The 16,569-nt window shown below is 40.9% G+C and overlaps 1 protein-coding gene across 1 annotated transcript; it reads left to right on the top strand.

Annotated features, from left to right (window-relative positions):
* The first annotated feature begins 1,069 nt into the window (after nucleotides 1–1,069).
* On the top strand, nucleotides 1,070–8,916 carry LOC133924366 (pumilio homolog 2-like). The gene is made up of 10 exons (XM_062369862.1): nucleotides 1,070–1,490; nucleotides 1,569–2,241; nucleotides 3,031–4,568; nucleotides 4,870–5,011; nucleotides 5,145–5,252; nucleotides 5,372–5,584; nucleotides 5,673–5,783; nucleotides 7,696–7,890; nucleotides 8,185–8,359; nucleotides 8,487–8,916. Exons 2-10 carry the CDS (start codon nucleotides 1,579–1,581, stop codon nucleotides 8,522–8,524), a joined length of 3,183 nt encoding a protein of 1,060 aa, XP_062225846.1. The 5' UTR covers nucleotides 1,070–1,490; nucleotides 1,569–1,578; the 3' UTR covers nucleotides 8,525–8,916.
* Nucleotides 8,917–16,569: the final 7,653 nt, after the last annotated feature.

A 16,569-nucleotide genomic window follows, 5' to 3' on the forward strand; every position in this document is an offset into this window, starting at 1 on the left:
TTAGAAAAAACCTGAGGCGAGATTAAGCAAAGAGCCCCTACAACGCGAGCACTCTTGTTTTGCGTACACGGTACACACATGTCCATGGCATGATCTGTTCATACGTACATTTCAAATCACCAAGGTAAAATTACTAAGATCGATGACGACTAAGATTGGTGAATCTAGTCCAGGTGCTTTCGAAAGGTTTAACAGCACATGGATCACTCACCGGCACCTTCCGTATGTAGGAAAATCAGAAAACGTCCCACCAAGGTCTTGTCCGGAATTTGGCCCGCAAGAATGGAAGCTCGTCGCGATTTTATTTTTATTTTCCGATCCCAGTCAGTGTAGAAATACCTGGCGCGCAGCCCCAATCCTCGCACGAGCGAATCTAGGGCCTGACACGTGGCGCTCGCATCCACGTGCCTGGGGCCCATCTTGGGTTCTCTTTTACCACCGGGTTCCACCGCCTTGACCCAAATCCCAATTAAAGAGAAGACTAAGGACTACTCCACCTACTAACCCCCTAATCTCCATGGAAAAAATTAACACATTTATCCACTAACAAATATGTTAATTCACATACTGCATAATCTTATATCTCAATCCCTTCGTCAATCTCTATAGTATAAAATATAGATTAGTTCCGTATCATCTCTTCTTCTTATTTTACTTTTAAATAATAAAAATCCTTAAAATTAAAATAATTTATTTATTTTTACCATCTATCTATTATTATTCAGTCTTCTTATCTCATTATCGACTACATATATAAGACTTATTTTATTAATAAAAATAAAAAATAGAAATTAATAGATTATTTGTTTTTTCTTTTTCCAATCCTATCTGTAATCAAAATGCTGTATCGTTACTGACGTATTTATTTAGCATTGCTTCAATAATACATTTACATCTTTATACTTAAATTTATTTATGCTTTCGCTGATGCACGATACTAAATTGTGAAAAAACGAGTAAATTCTGTACAGACGCAGACGCCGCGGGTTAGGCAGGAGTAATTCCTGCGCCATCGCCCGCAATAAAAGTTATAAAACCCTAGGGGTTCTTTGCGTCAATGTAGATCTTCACCGTTGACGGCTAGATCTGACGGTCGCTGTGCTCCGGAAGCTCGTGCTTATCACTCCGCCATCTCCTTCGTCGGGCTCTCTTCCGCCCTGCTGCTTACTGTGTGCTCTTTCTCCTCTCGTCGCCGCTCCCCATCCCTGTTCGAAGCTTTTCGTGCCCGAAATGGCGAAATCGCTGGCTGATCGGAGCCCAATCTGAGCCTGAGCGCACGGAAATCGCGGTTTCCCGTACCGATCTTCCAAAATCCCAAAGAAATCCGAGCCGGAATGGCGGCCTCTGCACCGATCGGGCTCGTGCCGCGCGATTCGATGGTGTTTTGACCTGAGGATCGCAGAAGCTATATTTCCTATGACCGAGCTGTTGTGCTCGTGCTGGTTGGTGCAGGCTTGGATCGTGTAGGGCGGCGCCTTTACGCTGCGAAGGTAATTGGGGCGCGGCTTCTGTACGAACTTTCCATTTGGGGATTCCACGTGCTCATTCTGTGTGATTTTTCTTCCTAGGGTTGGTGGAATGATCAGCGCGAGCGCCGTGGCGATGCGTGGGGAGATGGGCGGTGGGGGAGCGGAGGAAGAGCTGGAGGACGAGCTCGACGCGCTGCTTGGTGTGGGCGCCGGTGGCCAGCGCCGGCGACCGGTGGACACGGGCGAGAGGGAGAAGGAGCGGGAGCTCAGCATGTTCCGGAGCGGGTCGGCGCCGCCGACCATAGAGGGTTCCCTGAACGCCATCAGCGGGCTGCTCGGCGGCGGCGTGGAGGCGTCGGTGACGGTTGCCTCGATTCCTGCTGCTGAGGCGTTGAACGGGCATGGTGGCCTCCTCTCGGAGGAGGAGCTCCGGGCCGACCCAGCCTACCTGTCGTACTACTACTCTCACGGAAATCTGAACCCGAGGCTGCCACCACCAGTACTATCTAAGGAGGATTGGCGGTCAACACAGCGCCTGAAAGCTGGGGTGGTCGGGGGGATCGGCGACCGGAGGAAGGCGGTGCAAGAGGAGACTGGACAAGGGTCGAGGATGCCTGTGGGGAGGTCGCTGTTCTCACAACATCCTGGTTTTGAGCGGGAGGAGGAAGCCAGGAAGGATGGGGGTGGTGCTGCAGAGTGGGTGGATGGAGGAGGGGATGGGCTCATTGGTTTATCACTCGGGCGGCAGCGTAGCTTTGCTGATATCCTACAGGTCTCGTCTTATTTGGGTTGCAAACCTTGCTTCTTTTTGTTTCAGTTGAATTCAATCCTGAAAAAAGCTGAATTTAATTTGAAAGAAGGGCTAGACCTAATACTGCTACCTGCTCCATGATTCTTTGTATGATGAAGCTATTCTGAGTTATTGTTGTTATTTTCGTGGTCTTGGTGTCCATGTGAAGTTCAATTTTACTGCTTTATTTTGGAAATCGGCAGTTTAATCAAAACAAATTTTCAGACAGTTTGAGTTATCATTTATAAGTTTTTGTTACATGTTGTTTACTTTGTATTTGGAGTACTACGGGGATTTCCATCCTTCCTTTCGGTTCAACTTGCTAGTCTATGCAGTTCCAAACACGTGGATCATTCAGTTTGATCTAGATAAGAGTGATAATTAATTGTGTTGTACAATTATCTCCCAACATGTTTTGAATTCCTCTGCTCAAGCTCAAGTCTTGTGTCAAAGTGCCTTGATATTGAGCACCATCCTCTGGGATTTTGTTGTGTATTATTGTAGAACATGTTGACAAGTTTTCTCATAAAGTTCAACTGGATAAAGTATATCTCTGAGATTTGTGTGTGTCCTCTTATAATATTTGGTAGAAGAAAATTATTATAATATTTTTGTGTTTCTATTTGTATGCGCAAGCTTGCATTTATACCATGGTAGTTCAAAAATGTACATTCTTACCATGTTTAATTTATTGATTTATCATTGTAGCAGCATTTTTGTCTACCTTTATCACATGGACATCTTATTTGGTTTATTATGGATTATTTTCAGGATAATCTTGGCCGTAGAACACCTACTTCAGAGCATCCCTCTCGTGCAGCCAGTCGCAATTCTTTCCATGACAACCAGGAACCATTGAATTCTGCTGAGAACCAATATTCTATGCATAATGATATTTTGGATGCACATCATCCTGTTGGCAATGTGCAAAATGTCAGTGGTCTTCACAATGTTGACGTGTCCAGATCTCAAATTTTAACATCTGCCCTGGGTTCATCTGTTTCAAGAAATGCTACACCAGATCCTCATTATGTCGCCAGGGTTCCTAGCCCTGGCCTTCCACCTGTTGGTGTTAGGATTACTTCCAATGAGAAGAAGCTGAATTGCTCCTCATCGCCATTCAATACTGTATCCTCAAAAGCAGTTGAGGCTGATGATATGTTAGCTGCATTATCAAGCATGAACTTATCAAAAAGTGGTACTTTGAATGGTAATAACAAAATTGGTCAATCAAAGTATCAGAGAGGGATAAGTGATCAGCAGAATTTTTCTCTTGACTCACAAGCTGCCCAAGTCAATAATAATCAGCATTCTATGATGTTAGAAACTGATGATGAATATTTAGGTATACCATCAATGTCGCAACAATTGAATTCTTCATTTGCTGACATTAATAACAATGTGACTGGTCTAGGAGTGTTAAGAAATAGTACCAACACAAGGTTAGATGCACATTTGGAAATGCAAAGGTCTTCTACTCTGTCTGCTTGTTCATATCAGAAGTCCCAATCATCTTCTAATGAAAGCCCAGGTGGTTCTCCTGCTCAGCATCAAAATTTCGAAAATATGAATTCAGCCTTTTTGAACTATGGGTTCAGTGGGTATCCACTCAGCCCGACTTTGCCTTCTATGATGAATTGTGCGGGTTCAGGCAGTATGCCCCCTTTGTTTGAAAGTGCTGCTGCTGTATCTGGCATAGCTTCACTTGGTGCAGATTCGAGAAACCTTGGAAATAATATTTTATCACCTCCCACGTTGAGCCTAACTGATCTGCATAACCTTGGTCGAGCTGGTAATCAAACCACTACAGGTCTTCAGTCACTGCTTTCTGACCCGTTCTATGTCCAGTACTTGAAGGCAACTCAATATGCAGCACAGGGCAGCTACGGTGATCCTTCCTTGGAAAGTGGTTTCATGGGTAGCCCATATGCTGATTTAACTGCTGTTCAGAAAGCTTATATTGGAGCTTTGCTTCAGCAGCAGAAACAATATGGAATACCACTTCTAGGTAAATCAACTGCTTCAAACCATGGGTACTATGGCAATTTGGCTTTCGGCATGGGCATGGCATACCCTGGAAGCCCTTTGGGCAGTCCTGTTGCTTCTCAATCTGGCCCTGGTAGTCCACTTAGGCTTGGCGAGCGTAATCTGAGGTTTCCATCTAACTCGAGGAACCTGAGTGGCTGGCACTCTGATCCAAGTGGCTATATGAATGAGAACTTTCCATCCTCACTTTTGGATGAATTCAAAAGTAACAAGACCAGAAGTTTTGAGCTCGCTGAGATTGCTGGGCATGTGGTTGAGTTCAGGTATGCTGATATGTATTTTAAATTGTAATAAATGCATTAGTAGTGTCTGGATGAACATTATCTTATTTTTATTCTCCACAAATTGACATGTTCAGCAAAGGTTAATGGTGCAAATGTCCCTTTATTCTTTCTCAAAAAGATTTCCCGAATCATGATACACTGAACTCATCGTGCAATACAATTTTTCTACATTACTTTGGTCACAAATACTTCATAGATACTGGAAGATGCTTTGCTCAGTGAACTATTTGTAAGTGAGGATGTACTCTAGTCGGATGTGATATCTGCATTGATTTTGCAGTGCCGACCAATATGGAAGCCGTTTCATACAGCAGAAACTTGAAACTGCAACAGTTGAGGAAAAGAACATGGTCTTTGAGGAGATCATGCTGCATGCACTATCATTGATGACTGATGTGTTTGGAAACTACGTGGTACAAAAGGTATTCTTTTCTGGCACTATGGAGCTTCTCTCTGCGAGGATGAGAATGCTTATTGTTTCACCATTCTCCAAGCACGTTTCAAGGTGTAGTAAGGATTTCGTGACTTACATAATTACATGTGTTCTTTACCTAGTTTTTTGAGCACGGGAGTGCTGAACAACGGAGGGAGTTGGCTGATAAGCTATTTGGACATGTATTAGCTCTCAGTCTTCAGATGTATGGATGTCGAGTTATCCAAAAGGTACAAAGAGTTTTTTTTTTGTGGGGCACGTGCCCCTCTCTCTTGCTGCAGGTTTTCTTCCTTTTAAAAAACAGCTTGTTTACAATCGCCTGACATAGTCTATATGCACATCACTGAAGGCGATAGAGGTGGTTGATCTGGATCAGAAAACAAAGATGATTACTGAGCTTGATGGTCAGATCATGAGATGTGTACGGGATCAAAATGGAAACCATGTTATCCAGAAATGTATTGAATGTGTCCCAGAAGATTCTATTCAGTTTATCATCTCAAAATTCTATGGTCACGTTGTTCCATTATCCACCCACCCCTATGGCTGCAGGGTCATACAGGTTTACCTTTGAGTTCTGCACCTATATGCAATTATTCTGTCCCTAGTGTTGTGATAATGAGATTCACGATTTTCTTTTCTTTACACAGAGAGTACTTGAGCATTGCACTGATCCAAAAACACAGCAGATAGTCATGGATGAAATATTGCAATCTGTATGCGTGTTGGCACAAGATCAATATGGAAATTATGTTGTCCAGGTTCGGTACCGCTTCCCAGTTCGTTGAACTTTAGCTTTGGGCTTGCTAGTGTTCTTATGTACATTTTTTGCTGGCAGTTTTATTTCCAACCCTTAATAGTTATAAACAGATCGTTTTATCTTCATTCTGGTTCTTGTATGAAAATAAAGAATTACCGTAACTCTGGTACCTAACCACCGTTATGTATGTGTTGTTTTGCTTCTGTTGTGAGGTCCTGTTAAAAAAGTTAGTTGCTCAGAAGGGCTTGCAAAAACCTTTTCAACTGGTTTCTACTGGTAACCTGTATTGACTTCTACAACAGCAACAACAAAGCTTTTGTCAAGCAAGTTAGGGTAGGCTAGAAAGGAAACCCACAAGATCCAACTAAAAAGATGATGAGAAAATAATAATGACTTCTATTAGGATAAAAGGTACAAGGGTCAACAGGACCAGGGTTAAAACAATAATAAATTACAGGTTCTACAAGGCCAAAGATAGAGACATAAACAGTGGAATCAAACACAATTATTGTTCTGAATCCACGCAAGTAGATGCAGCAAAAACTTCTTGTAGGCTTGTTTGTTCAGCAGACGCATATCTTCCTCCAGCATTCTCTTCCAGTGGTGTTTATTAGAGGGTCCGTTGTCAAAGATGTATCTATTCCTTTGGAACCAAATGTGCCAATACCCAGAGAGACCAGCTCTTTGAACTCCTTTCTGAATGAAGAAAAAAGATCCCTAACAGGTTATCTGTTAATTGGTCCTGAACCAGTCTTTATATCACATGTTAAATCTGTTGGTGCCAAAATATGGATAAGTTCTGCTTATTCGGCTAGAAACAGTATAGATGATGTCAACACTTTCCTATATTTTTGCGAATTCTGGAAAACATTGAATAATGCAGTTGAAGTGAATTTCACCTTATTTTTTCTATAACGATTTTAATGTCATTTATACCTATTGTAAGCCATCCAAACTAATCCGGACACAATTCTCTCTAGTAAAATTAGGCATTTTAACACTTGACTGTGCTGACCATATTGGCTACCCATGTGATAACCAGCTGGTTGCAACTATTTGTTTTGAAGCATGCTCTTGGTGGATTTGTGCACATAGAGTGTAACACGAACCATAACTGATTCTGTTCGATCACATATCTGTGTATTAACATGAATGAGAATCAAGTGGATTTCTATGAGATTTGTTGTTTCCATCTAATACCTGCTAACAACTGGTAATGTTTGATCATGTTGGCAATTTGGAAAAAGAAGATGATATTACTCCATCAGGTTAGACTGTAATAGGAAGGCACCTCACTAATCTGGGAGGAATACATTTTACCATTGATTGTATGGGTGTTATATGTATGTATTTCCTCTCCAGGCAAACTAACCATGATTGTTCCGACCATATCTGCAATCACATGGCTAATTTTTCTCGATTTATTACCATAGATCATACATGCCATTAAAGTAAGAATCTCGTGTGTTTGTTTACCAGCAGTCAGTTGTAACTTGTAATATACTGAGATTGTCATGCAAGCAATCTACTCCAGCAACAGTAAAAAGAGAGTAAGTAATCGCAGGCAGGGATAGACAAAGGGCAGTAACCTGCTTGATGCCCTTGGTTATGGGTCCTACTGGTTCAGTGGTTTGATCCGGTAGGTTGCATACCAGCAGGAAATCACTGTTTTTGTACTTCATTTATTGAAAATCTTGATGTTGGCGTTCAGAGAAAATGAAACAAGAACAGTTTGCTTGCCTAACCCGAGTTTATGGTGGGCATCTCCTTTATCGTACAATAGGTTCTAGATGTCTTTGTTGTTCCCTTGGCATCTATTTTCATTTGAGAAACCAATTTATTCTTGTGCATCATATTGGTGCTAAAAGCACTGTTGAATGTTGATTGATCATATCCGATTTATTCTTATGCAGCATGTTTTGGAGCATGGAAAGCCTCATGAAAGATCCATCATCATTGAAAAATTGGCTGGACAGATCATTCAGATGAGCCAACAGAAATTTGCCTCGAACGTTGTTGAAAAATGTCTATCATTTGGCGGACCTACAGAGCGAGAAGTTCTTATAAGTGAAATGCTTGGAGCCACTGATGAGAATGAGCCTCTACAGGTTTTTTTAATGATTTTTCTTATTGCTAAATATAATTATGACTTGAGAGTTTAATTATGCTATGTACACCCAATTTTATGTGATCACTATGGTGAATTAATGTAGCCAAGTTTTCAGAGAAACTATTTGCACCATCCTCTGGTACTGTGATGTGATTAGCATACAAGAACTGCTGTAAAAGATCTGATATTTAGGATTCTATCTTGCCGCTGAAAATGATGTTTATCTTTGCTTGCTTCTGCTAAAAAAGAATAACTCAAAACTGTCTAACTGCTTTTCCTTGGCTCATCGCAGGCCATGATGAAGGATCAGTTTGGTAACTATGTTGTACAGAAAGTACTCGAGATTTGTGATGACCAGCAACGTGAGTTAATCCTGTCACGGGTAAAGGTTCACTTAAATGCGCTGAAGAAATATACATATGGGAAGCACATTGTTGCTCGTGTAGAAAAACTTGTTGCTGCTGGCGGTAAGCTTCCCTGCCCAACTTTTTTCATCATTGAAATAATTTGCTGCAGTATTTCCATCAATTAATCTGCATTCTTTCGTAATACTTGAAACCATTTAACATAGTTTTCCTTGCAATCTGAATCCAGAGAGGCGGATTGGACTTCAATCACAAAATCCTTCTTAATGGCGTAAAAATGACCATGTACAGCTAACCATGGCTAGACAGATCTACCTTCTGCCTCCTGCTTTGGGCTGCTACAAGCCAAGTTTAAAAATAAACACGTTGTACCAAGAAGTTTGTACATTTTGTAGTTTGAGCTTATAGTTATGTCAAGGTGAGGCTCAGACAATTCAATTTAGCTGATGCGGCTGCAGAGAATAGGCGTACTGTATAATTTCTAGGTGTAAAGACTAAAGGGAGGAGGAAAGTTTGTATTTTGCGACGAGACTGTACAAATCTGCCATCCTGCGAGAGTTAGCATCTGTTTAGGATAAAATTTTATCGCCCTCCTTGTTTATCAGTAATGGATGTTGGTAATACTGAATAACTGATGTACCTTCCAGCTTCTGAAGTCAGATGCTTGTTTTATATGGAATTTTTCTCACGTGTTTTAACTCCAGCCTCCCGCATGGGGACAAAATGCCACACCGGTGAACCATGTGACGGTAGGCACTGGCGCTTCTTTTTCGACCACTCCGTATCACCCCTTCTCTGCCAAACCAAATGCTACCCCACCTCGTCAAGGTTAGTTCAAAAGAGGAAAAAATCTCGTCAAGGTTGAAAGGCTCTTTGCCTCTTTTCCATCGACAACACACTTCTACGGCCGAGTCGGCCCAACAACCTTCGTTACTACTACACTAACTCGGAGACGCACGTCCTGCCATTCGCATGCCGTCAGCGCAACGTAAGGAGATCCCCAAACTGCCCTTGCAGATGTAGTTAACACATGAGTTGTTATAGTTGCTCTCACGAGTTGTCTTAGTTAACACATGAGATCCTCTAACGTAATTGTATCATGATGTAATCGTTAACACATGAGTTGTTATAGTTGCTCTCATCGTCTCCAAAACACCCTTGCAGTTGTTGTCCGTTGGAATGAGGTTGTCTCCCCAACGGATACCCTTACAACAAGTATATATGTATAATGACATCAATGAATCAATGCAATGAACTCATTTTCCTATCTATTTTCTCTATTATGGACTTGAGTTCCAATACGTTATCATGTACTTTTGCTCCACACTACGCTACTCAGCCAGATTACTCCGCAAGAACATAATGCTGCAAAGAACACAGGAGGACAAACACAATTGCAAGATCAATCAGAGGGGCTAGAACAGAAGCACACCTACGCACGAACGATGGCGAACACCTACACCAGCACCCTGACGACCGGCACCCTGTTAAGCCTCAATGCTACCCTCCGTGATGTAGACTCGAATGACGCTTCGAGACATTGTGTCAAATAGGGCGCACTCTTCGGCAACAGAGAAATGCAACACAACGCTAATCGACCACATGAATCACAATGGTAAGCACCACCATGTCATCCTCCAATTTGGCAGAGGAACTTACCAACCCAGTGGTGACGCGTGTGAGGACAGCGCACGGCCTCGGCATGACGTGCCCCCTCTTCGCAACGCATAGCGGCACCCCACTCCTTTGGTGGCCACTCGACCCCACTCCTGCAGTGGCCGACCCTCTTAAAGGCGGCAACCGCACGACCCTCGACAGTGGTGGCCACTCCGGTAGCGCCCCTATGGGGCAGCTAGCCCCCAGCGTCTCCTCCTGGCCAGCACTAAGATCCAGCACCTCCCACCATCCGGTGGCTCCCAAACTAAGCGATGTGACCACTCCAATGGTAAGCGGTGACTCTTCACGGCGTCCAGCTCTGGTGTCCTTGGCGGCGCTCAGTGATGCGCGTGGCGATGGTAGTGGCTGACCACTCGGCACCTCACGACAGTGGCCTCTTCTAACAATGGCACACATGCTGACTGAGCGGCTAGGCCGCACAGCTAGGCCGGTGGCCGTGGTTCCCCACAACGTCACCCCGTGGAGGCAGCCCTCGGCCTGCCTTGCCTGCCCAACGACAGCAATCGGCCACACCTAGCGGTGGGCGTCAACCTTCGATGGCGGTGACCAGATGGTAGGGGTGCCTCCAGAACTGTGCAGGGGTAGGGGAACCCTAACAACCCCCCGATCGGTTTATATACACTGTGCCTTTTTGGGCCAGTAACTAATGGGCCGCATGGGCCAATTCCAGTGTCGAGCCGTATAGGCCGGCCTGATGGTCGATGGGTCAGACCGGTCGCATAGGGCCCAGATGGGCCATATGGGCCCATTTCAACTCAGATAAATGCTTTTCACCAAAAACCCCTGGGGTTTTATCCGAATTCAGCCAGTTATCATTGGGCTTTGATAATCTTCTAGAAAACCCCCTGAAAGCCTCCTTATTTGTGCCATAAATACAATGTGTCATGTAATTTTATATTTAAACCCTTAGATTTTTAATATATTGCACTCTATTGTATTCTCCTCAAGTAACTATGCATTATGTACCCTCAAGTCATCAGGAATTGCATGGTACTATATATTTTGTATAATTAATATGTATTACCTCAGTAATACTCAATGTTTTAATATAATTGCAATTTAATATACATTTTTCTTTTGCTTTCTTGCAATTGTTATTTCTCATTTCTTCTACAATTCATTTTTATTTAAGCTTTCACTTAAATAATTTGCATAATTTAATACAAATTTTTGGTGATTACCTTTTTCCTAGAATATTGGCAAAACATAAGGTAGTATAGCCTATAATATTGGTTGCAACTTAGTGCCATCCACCTTAATTGGATGTCATCCAAGTTATGGTAACGAGTTGCTCGCCTACTGCTACGAGGTCTACACCTTATGGTAATCACCTTCAACGTGGTTCCCAGTATTTTACATGTACAAAGTCTATATACTTGGCAGAGACTACATGTTACCTACTTTCTTAGAAGTGGAGTTCAATACATTAGCTGCGAATATTTCCCCTATCATGAAGATCTATACCAATGATTATTCAATACTCATATTAACTTTTAATTTTGCATTTTTACAATATTTTCATGATATTTAATTTACTCTCATAGTAAATTAATTAAATTCATGGTATTTCATACGGGCCATGATTGACATTTCCACAAAGGAATTCACATAACTTGCATTAGATGACAACAATTACTTAACTTGGGTTATAGATGTTAACATAACTTTGGCTGGTCAGAAATATATTATCACTATAACTTCACCAACAGAGAATGCTAATTCTATTCCTAAGAATTCCAAATATGTAACTTTGTATTTTTATTACATCACTCTATACAGATCTCAAATCCGAGTATTTAATGAAGGACGATCCACTCGCTCTTTGGACCTTCCTCAATGAACGTTATGAGCAATAAAAATCTATTATCCTACCTGAAGCTAAACGCGAATGGTCTCACCTTCATTTTCTAGACTTTAAGTCCGTAGTAGATTACAACTCTAGAGATTAAAATCTAGTGATTAAATAGATCCCTAGAGATTAAATACTATAGTTGATTTGATCCGAATAAGAAAAAGATTTAAATTAAAATCTAGAGATTAAATAGATCCCTAGAGAAGTACCAAGAATCTCATGTTTCAATTTAAAATTAAATGAGGATCAATTAATGGATATTTGCGAGATAGAGCTTTATATGAGCTTAACATACCACACAGATGCTAGATAAACAATTATATCAATTCTAAATAGTATTGCTCAAATATTCACACTTTATGGGTATTTAAGATGCACAAAGCATAATACTCTCCCATAATATGGTAATCCATTAATATCTTAAAAAAGCCAAAAAGAATTCAATGAAATGAATGGGATCAAATAAGCCTCAAAAACCACACATCAACAAATAAATATATAATACATCCTATACATACTAGTTATATGACTTACACATACTAGTCGGTAAAAAAAGCTAGATGCACTAAAAACAAATTCATAGCACACTTAACAAGCAATCAAGATATGCTAGGATATGAATTAAAATCATGTCAAGAATGCAATAAAGTATACACATACTATGATAAGTATAAACTATAAAAAGTATAGATACAAAACTAACACATGCAAAGAGTTAGGAACTTCCAGAATCCGAAACTTTCAGTTTCTATCAACATCCGGAACTTCTAAGTTAAACTCAAATATTCCGAATTATGTAACTTTTAGAAAACTATTTAGAATAATAAATCAATCATAAAGATAAAGACTATGAATTTAATGACATTGTGATAGAATGTTAGCTTCATAGAGTGTCATTAGATAGATAATAAATATAATTTCATATAACTTGGTTCTTTAATCAATTAGATAAATCTTCAAATAATTTAGTCAAGTCTCCAACACCCTCTATTTCACCAAGAGACTAAACACAAATTTCACTTGAAGAAATATTAGTCTCAAAGCACAAAACATAGGATGAGCTCCCCCTAAATATGTGCTTCCAAGTACTTAAACTATTTATAATATGCACTTTGTTCATTGAAGAATTTATAGGAGCTTACCCTATATTTTGAGTTAAGGCACAAAGAAATTTACAAAGAAAATACTTGTGCTAAAAATAAACTTACAACCATGAGATCATAAAAAGGAAACCTGGCATTCAGTACAATACCACCAGTACTTGGGGGTAAATCTTGTAGAAAAGCCTGACAGGAGAGGTGATTGAAGGGTCTCGGTATGATTCGCTCCTCCGCTTGCAACGGATAGATGCTGAGCATATCGCGCGGGTACAGTGTACAACCTATGCAGAGTGTAATCCTATTCGAATAGCCGTGTCTGTGGTCATGGACATGTGAAGGCATGGTCACGGTTGAATAGACTCCAGGTGCGTGTGTCTTGATGAATGAGTGTATGGACTAGATGTCCGTGTGATGAGATTTCTAGCTCGATCCGCCAGAGGCGTGTGGTACTAGAGGTACACCGGATGTGATGATAGGGATTACGAAGTGAGGTGTAGCCCCACCTAGGACCAAAACCCTATATATAGCTTGTTACCTGGTTTTGAACTACTTAAACTGTTTCAAAACCAATCATAGATGATATAATTGAATACCTGCATAAACTGCTTTACGCTTAAAACTAAACCATAAAGCCTCATCCTTGAATTACCCCTTTGTTCATCTATCAACACCTTGAAGTAGTATAGAGATTGTTGAGTACCTTCCGTACTCACTCTTGCTGTCATTCAGATGAGGAAGTCGATGTCGACTTTGCCGGAGGTGAAGGCGGGGATGAAGAGTAGTCTTAGAAGTCATGTTCGCACCCTAAGCTTCTTGTGGCTTGGGATTTTGCTTTCCACTGTGTTTTGTTGGCCTCTCGACCAGGTTTGTAATATACAGTATGGTTTGTAAACCTTTTGTACTCTGAACCTGAATACTTATGTATAAAGTTTGATTATGATACTACTACTGTTATACTGTGCGTATCAGCTTAATGATCCAGTAATTGATATAGGAGGTACAGGAGATCCCAGGTTTGGGGTCTTACACTAGGCTCTCTCATAGGTGCTCTCATTTTTAGTTGTGAAGCTCTCTTGGGTTGTGTTATGGCTTCTTCTTTGTGGGTTGCGGAGTGGGTTTCTTGATGGTTTGTAGTGTGATATTGATTTTGGACTTCTCGGCTCCTAGGATAGTATGTGAGGTGAAAATAGTCTTACCAACTCTATTATAAGCCACCCTCTCAAAACCCAATCCTAAGGCTAAACTTGTCTTATCGACACACATCTTGATCTTAGCCAAGATCAAATCTATTTTGCCCTTGCCTTCTGAGTAGTTCTTCACAAGATAAAGGAGATACTCATTCTCGGCTATGAGCTTCTTAACTTGCCTTCTAACCCAGCTGAGCTGGTCCTTAAGGACGATGCAGGTGGAACAGTTTAACTTCACATCCTTAGAACTCTCAGCACTCTCCAATCTAAACTCTAGCTCCTTTATACACTTGGTTTTTCACATCAACATCATTCGAGAGCAAAGGATAATTTTTGCAAGCACCTAAGAGAGTAGGTATAGACTTCTCCTCAAGGAACTTCTTCTTGAGAGTCTCAAGCAACTCGAGCATGCAAATTCTGAAGCTCGGCAAGCTCACTCATGACCTCAAGTCAACTGTCACAATCCTCAGCATTTTCCCTAGACTTAAGCAACTCAAGCTCAAAAGATGAACAATATAGCCTAGACTTCAGTTCCTTAAGCAATCTATCATGGCTAACAAGCGCATCATTTAAGGTATCAATCTGAATAGAAAGCTGATCGTAGGAGGGTGATACCTCAGAAGAATCAAGCTCGAGGTCGCTATCATTATCGTTCACCATGAAGCAAAGGCCGGTGAAGTCTTTGGCCTTCTTCTTGTTCTTCATAGGCTACTCCTCCTCCTCCGAGCTCTCCTTCTTTCTTGATAAATTGTTGATGTCACTGAGCATCGCCACAAATACCCTTGAAGCCATCTTGGCCACCTTCTTGGACATGTTTTTGCGGTTCTTGAAGAAGAGATTCTTAGACTTCTTGTGCTTGTAGTTATGTTTGGTCTTCACTCTTCTTGAGCTTAAGGAGGTCCGCCTTAAAGTGGCTGGTGTCATCACACTCCAAATAGGCCCGAGAACCACCACTTCACCAGTCTCGACGGTTGTTGTAGAAGCGGGTAAACTTCTTCACAATCAGTGCAAGGTCTTTATCTTCAAGCACATCCACTGCTCCTCTGTAACATATACCAAAAAGACAAAGCAAATCCACCAGTTAAGGGGTTAGCATAAGAAACACCAACTCCATACTGACTACAACCGTTAAGTCTTGAAACCAAAATTATGTTCTGAGACAGGGGTTTCCTAGGCCTATCCTTGTTGCCTTAGCGATCTTAGTGGACTTGAGCTTGCTGAAGAATTCATCACAAGTCAATATATAATAACTGAATGACTCTTCAATGCTTGATATATAACTAGATGACTCTTCAATGCTTGATATCTTCACTTCACATATGCTACGGTAAAGAGCATAGAGAAGCTTGATCTCCCTCTCATGATCAGAGTACGGTAAAACCTGAGTCAATCTAAGGTTGCTAACAATTTCATCAAATCTAGTAAATATAACATCAGAGAGTCTCCAGGGCTTTACACGAACATTTGATATTCTTGATTGTACGTGCTCTAGCATCGAGCCTTTATCTGGTTTGTGCTCTCATGAAAGACACTAAAAGTAGACCAGATCTATCTAACAGTACGGATGTATTGAACTCTATCAAACTCATTACGACTCAAGCTGGTGAATAATATATTTTTATCCTTGTTGTTGGCTTCATATTATTCAATCTGTGACTGAGAAGTGTGAGCGATAGGAATCTCATAATTGGAGTCTACAATCTCACATATAACACTTCCTTGGCTTAAGATATTAGACTATGATACTAATTGTAGGACCGAGAATGGAGACTAAAGTGGGGGCGAATAAGTGCCTCAACCAATTTCTTCCAAAATGGATGATATTTTCCTATTTTCTCACCTAATGCACCTCAAAACCAAGAGCAGAAGCAAAATAAAGGAGAGAAACAAGTTACAATAAAAATCTCCAATGAAAATATGACTCTCATGAATGAAATTGAACCCTAGGTTCTATAGAACATCATTCCAAGAGTTATAGCCATAAAACTCATAACTTGAAACGGGAAGCACTTAGATCTAGACACCAAGTGAAGAATTTCTTCAAGTTGATAAAATAGAAGCAAGGGAGATTCAATACCAACCTGTATGTGAATTTTATATCTCTAGCAATAAGAAGAACAGCTTCGAGATGATTAAAAATTTCAGCTCTCAAGCGAAAACGAAAATCACAACAAAAAACTAAGAACTCATGACAAAACAAGAGAGTCAATAGAAGGGAACTAGAAGAAGATGAACACAAACATAAGAGGCAACATGATCTTCATTACTTGGACAATCCTATTTTCAGCATATTACAAAGTATTTTTGCTCCCAAAAGCTCTCACCTAATATATAGGCTAAACACTCCTCTCACCATTGTAAAACCCTAGCTTCAAATTCTCAAATGGTTGGCTCAACCCTCTCCTAGAGCACTACTTATTTATTTATAGGCATAGGGAGGTTGCTTAATCCTTAATTTTCCTTGTTTTCAACATACCTCTCACTTCCAATGCGCTC

The sequence above is a fragment of the Phragmites australis genome, chromosome 1 (genome assembly GCF_958298935.1).
Source record: "Phragmites australis chromosome 1, lpPhrAust1.1, whole genome shotgun sequence".
NCBI classification, from domain to species: domain Eukaryota; kingdom Viridiplantae; phylum Streptophyta; class Magnoliopsida; order Poales; family Poaceae; genus Phragmites; species Phragmites australis.

What these genes read in the sequence shown, in the direction of transcription:
- LOC133924366 (XM_062369862.1), top strand. Translation starts at nt 1,579, where the DNA reads ATGATCAGCGCGAGCGCCGTGGCGATGCGTGGGGAGATGGGCGGTGGG. An exon ending in GGGCATGTGGTTGAGTTCAG is followed by an intron (nt 4,569 to 4,869) that starts GTATGCTGATAT and finishes TTGATTTTGCAG; the next exon opens with TGCCGACCAATATGGAAGCC. An exon ending in GATGTCGAGTTATCCAAAAG is followed by an intron (nt 5,253 to 5,371) that starts GTACAAAGAGTT and finishes ACATCACTGAAG; the next exon opens with GCGATAGAGGTGGTTGATCT.